Raw genomic sequence first — 4921 nt, forward strand, 5'->3', positions numbered from 1 at the left:
TCGATCGAGTAGAATAGTTACTCGATCGAGTAACCCCTCTTGACATCACTTCTGGATCGAGTAGAAAAGCACTCGATCGACCAACCAAGGATGTAGAAACCACTCGATCGAGTAACAAAACCACTCGATCGAGTCTTCTGTCTTCAATTCAGCTCAAATCCAAGCCCGACTGCCTCGTAAACCGTGCCTTCACGTTTCCCAATGCAGTATCTTACTCAGGAAAATCCCGTCTCCTCTAAATGCATGCAAAAAGGACGAAAAATGGTACGATTCCACTAATTTCGCATTCATTTCTACAAAATGGACAAAATGAACCAAAGTAGCCAATTCAGGGCATAATGCAATATAAATAGTACAAAAGTACACATAAATACGTGCTAAAATAGGCTAAAAAGACTATATAAAATTCACGTATCAGAGAGACAACTCCAGTGAAGGTTTTATGGACTAATCATAATGTGGAAGAAGCTACGTGAGAAGCTGAAGCTGCTATGAGGGACAAGTACCCTAATATTTTTGTTTAAATTAGTTGGTTACGGGGACGTAACCCTTCTTTTAGTGGGATATGATGTAACACCTCGCATTTTATTGCATTTTGATGGTAAGTTTTATAATTAAAGTGTTTTAACAATTTGATGTTTAGTTGTGGTTCGAATTTCTATTCGGCTAGTTGGGAGTTATTTGACCAATTTGAGTAACTTTGGGTGAACTTCGAGACGAAGTTCTATTTAAAAGGAGAAGACTTTAATACCCCGTATTTTAATGGCATTTATAATTACGATTTGAGCATTTTAATAAGTTTTTTTTTTGTGAAATGTAAGCTTTCATTAAAACAAGTAATCAATTACAGATTACACCATTCTGACAAATAAAATTTTAATACCCAAACTGGGTTTACAAAAACAACTTTACACTCTTCAACCAATCTAAGTCCCTCCTATCTGTCCGTGGCTGAAGACGAGAAGAAATCTTTGTTCTCACTTCTCTTCTGATCTGAATACTAACCGGCTCCGGTCTCAGGATACACCCCTCAACCCTTGCTTTGTTTCTTTGCATCCATATGTGATAGTATGTGGCTATAAATATACACATTAGGACACCCTTCTTCAGCTGTGAACTCTGACCAGTCCCCTCCACTGCATATGATCAGATGTAGGAAAAGACAGGATGCACAACTTGCCAATCTCAGAAAAAATCCTCCTGCTATAATCACAATCCCAAAACAGATGAGCATGAGTCTCAGGTTCTCTACCACACAGCAAGCAGTCTTCATTAGTAGCTATTCCCAGCGCAAAAAGTTTCTCTTTAAGTTGCAAAGCCTCTCTAGCAATGAGCCACCCTATGAACCGATGCCTATGCAAACACGACATATTCCAGACATAATGATGCCATTGAACTGTCTGAAAAGTATTCCTCACCGGATCACAACCACTACACATTGTGTATCCCTTGCTGTCTAGTAACCACAGGCCATTTTGATACCCAGAAGCCAACTTTTGTTTAACTCTACAGATGGATTTCCATCCCCAGCTCATGTTTTCACTGGGTTTATAATCCTTCCAGTCTTCTCCTTTCAAGTAAATCTGGTTGACCCACTTAACCCAAAGTTTATCTGGACTAATATAGATCCACTACACTAATTTCCCTATCGCAGCAATATTCCAAGACTGACTATCCTTTATACCCAGTCCCCCTTCATTCTTTGGGGAGCAAAACTTCTCCCCCCTAACCATAGGAACCCTAACAAAATCCACACTCCCATCCTATAGATAGTTCCTACAAATATTGATTCTATTGAGTACACCTTTTGGGATTAGAAAAATATTAGCCCAGTAGTTGTATAAGGCAGTAAGCACTGAGTTACCAATAAAAGTCTACCAGTGTAGGAGAGTTTCTTAGATCCAAAACTTTGAATCCTGTGAATTAATTTCTCCACCAACACATTACATTCAGATTTTGTCATTCTACCACAAGTGATAGGAACTCCTAAGTACTTAAAAGGCATGTGACCTTCATGGAAACCTGAAATCTGCAAAATATCATCTTTTAGAGTCTTTGGAGTCCCATTAAAGTAAGCATCAGTCTTAGTAGAGTTCATTTGTAGGCCAGAAGCAGAAGAAAAGATAGCAAAAGACCTTAAAAGGACCATAATAGAAGCAGTGTCACCCTTACAAAAAAGGAGAAGGTCATCAGCAAACATTAAGTGTGATAGCTTCAGCTCATTTTAATAATTAATTATGACATTATAGTTGACAATCGAGAGTAAGACGGAATAATATAATAAAATAATAAATAATGGTTGTCGAGAATTTAGGTTGGGCCGTGTGGGTACATGTGTACATTGGGGCGTGTGCTTTGTTTACTCGTGTAAGATTGGTAATAATAATAATATTAGTACAATAATTAAATAATTCCTAATTATTTCCTATACAAGAAACCTACCAATATAAATAGATGGTAAGATCCTCATCATAGTCTTTATTCATCACAAAAACTGAAATTAGTTCATAAAAGAGGAGAGAAGGAAATCTAGAAGAAGGAAACAATGAATAAAGATCTATAATCGACTTAAAAGTAAGAACGTCTCATTAATTTAAACAATTGGTTTCTACTCACCTTGACCATGTAAATTGACCACCAAACGACCACCTTGAGACCACGACTTTGACCCTGGTATAGCTGTGGATCACCGTGACCTCGCCTGACCTTTTTGTGACCGCTAACAACCGACCTAGTGTGGTTATTCGGGGTGTTTATTTTGGTGGTTACTGGGTTGGGTCGTGTTATTAAACATGGGTTTCGAACCCTCTTGTGGACTCGCCTTGACCTGGGTTTGGGTTGGTTGGTCATGGGTGGTTGGGTCGACGTCAGGGGCGGTGCCAAGTAGTTAAAGGGGAGACCTTGGTGGTGGTGGTTGCCAGAAATTGCAAAAAGGAGGGTGTTTCTTAGGTTGTCTTAAAACCGTACAGGTGGAGGCTTGGTAAGGGTGTTCTGACCAGGGTTGTTGCCTCGACAGGGAAGGGACACCGCCACTGGAGCCACCGCGAGTCAGAGATTACGATGGTGGTGGTCAGTGGAGTTAGGGGTAGTTGTGGTGCTTGTTTGAAACTGTGAGTTTGAGGGTGTGGTTGTTGTTGTGCCATGGTAATGGGTGTAAGGCATGGTGTTTGGAGCGGTTGTGGGCCTCGATGAAGGGATTGGTGACACGCAGAGCTCACCGTGGTGTTGGGTGACAGACCACAATGAGGCAAGGTTATATGTCGTCTATAGGTGGTGCTTACGGCGGGTTTTTAGGGTGTACTTGAAGGGTGTTGTCATGGGTTTTGGGTGTTGGTTCAAAGGGTGATTAAACGGGTTGAAACCATGTAAATTAAGGGTTTTGGGTTAATTTTTTGAAACGGGTTTAATTCGATAAATTACACATGCTAATAATTAATAAATTATAATTAATTAATAATTGAATATGTGGCGTAGTTAGTAATTATAATTATTATTTATCTTAGGTGACAGATTTGAAGTGGAATACTTTTGATTATAGCTTGGAATTGCGATTTGGAATTATTAGTTAAAAAGGTAGGATATTTACTCAACTAGACCGTCTTAATGTGTTGCTTTTATATTGTTAGTTTTATATGGTGGTGGAGAAATAATTTCTGTTTGGATTTGTGGTGTGGAATATATTCTGTGTCCAATATATTTAATTGTGAAGTGCTTGACGGTTTTATTATTATATATGGGTGAGTATTGTTGGAAGGCCCAGGCTTAGTCTCTGGCGGATAATGTGAGTATTGTTGGAAGGCCCCAGGCGTAATCTCTGGCGGATAATGTGAGTATTGGAAGGCTCCAGGCTGTGAGTCTCTGGTGGATAATGTGATTATTGGAAGGCCCCAGGCTATGAGTCTCTGGTGGATAATGTGGTTGAGCTCAGTGTTTGTGTTATTTATATATTTGGTTATATACATATGGTGGTTTTTTATTTCTACTATTTATATATCCTAGTCGACCATTGGTTGACGTGTGTTGGTGTCTTGTCAAATAAAATTGATGCCTGCTTTAATTGATGGCGTCCTGTGGTGAACCAATTAATATTTTTGGTTAATTGGGGAGCAGATTGAAAGAACAGGGACTTGAGATTAGCTGACTGGGAGCTTGGGACGTGAGGATGGATGATGGACCACTTAGTTGTCTAGCTCACTTAGACAATTTATTCATATGATACACTTATTTAATTTCCGCTGCGAGATTGTATTTAATATTCTTATTCAGTTATTTGGTTAAATAAATTGTAACAAGGCCATTAATCATTTATATTATTTAAAGTACTGTGGTTTGTTTTATTTTGTTATTCACTACCTCGGGAAATCCGAGATGGTAAGAGCTTCTTTTATCTAGGAATGCTTAGTTAATGCTCTTAGATAAATGAGGGTGCACTATTCCAATTGAGTACTCTAACAACGGGTAAATATGGTTAATACCGTTTTAAATTAAAAAGCGGAACTGTTTTAAAACCTACCATTGTTAAATACTGAAAACGGTTGTTATAACACACGGAACCATTGTCCATCACTGACAACGGATCCAACAACCGTAGTAAATATAAAATACAACGGTCGATAACCGTTGTCAACTATTAAACTTACAACGGCTTTATAGTAAGAAAATCGTTAGAATTTAAGAACGGTTCCATATCCGTTTCATAACCTGATATTGGAAATGGTTTTTCTTCATTATCTTCCTACATATGAGTGAAATTTTGACAACGGATCGCAACCGTTGTTAAATAATTCATTTGACAATGGTTGACTTTCGTTATCATACTCGAATAGAGGGAAAAATCTGACAACGGTTTTGTTACTATAAAACCTTTGTAGATTCAGTACATCTGACAATGGTTCTGTTTCGTTTTCTTTTTTTTTTTTGG

At 38.3% G+C, this 4921-nt stretch overlaps 1 protein-coding gene across 1 annotated transcript; it reads right to left on the bottom strand.

The window, feature by feature from the left end:
* Positions 1 to 1106: 1106 nt before the first annotated feature.
* Positions 1107 to 2200, bottom strand: LOC141628859 (uncharacterized). Its single transcript, XM_074441951.1, has 2 exons — positions 1865 to 2200; positions 1107 to 1583 (listed from the first exon to the last, which is right to left on the bottom strand). The coding sequence occupies exons 1-2, from the start codon at positions 2198 to 2200 to the stop codon at positions 1107 to 1109; spliced, it is 813 nt and encodes a 270-aa protein (XP_074298052.1).
* Between the last annotated feature and the right edge of the window lie 2721 nt (positions 2201 to 4921).

Source organism: Silene latifolia, chromosome Y, assembly GCF_048544455.1.
Source record: "Silene latifolia isolate original U9 population chromosome Y, ASM4854445v1, whole genome shotgun sequence".
Classification (NCBI taxonomy): domain Eukaryota; kingdom Viridiplantae; phylum Streptophyta; class Magnoliopsida; order Caryophyllales; family Caryophyllaceae; genus Silene; species Silene latifolia.

What these genes read in the sequence shown, in the direction of transcription:
- LOC141628859 (XM_074441951.1), bottom strand. Translation starts at nt 2,200, where the DNA reads ATGTTTGCTGATGACCTTCTCCTTTTTTGTAAGGGTGACACTGCTTCT. An exon ending in ACACTGGTAGACTTTTATTG is followed by an intron (nt 1,584 to 1,864) that starts GTAACTCAGTGC and finishes TGGGTCAACCAG; the next exon opens with ATTTACTTGAAAGGAGAAGA.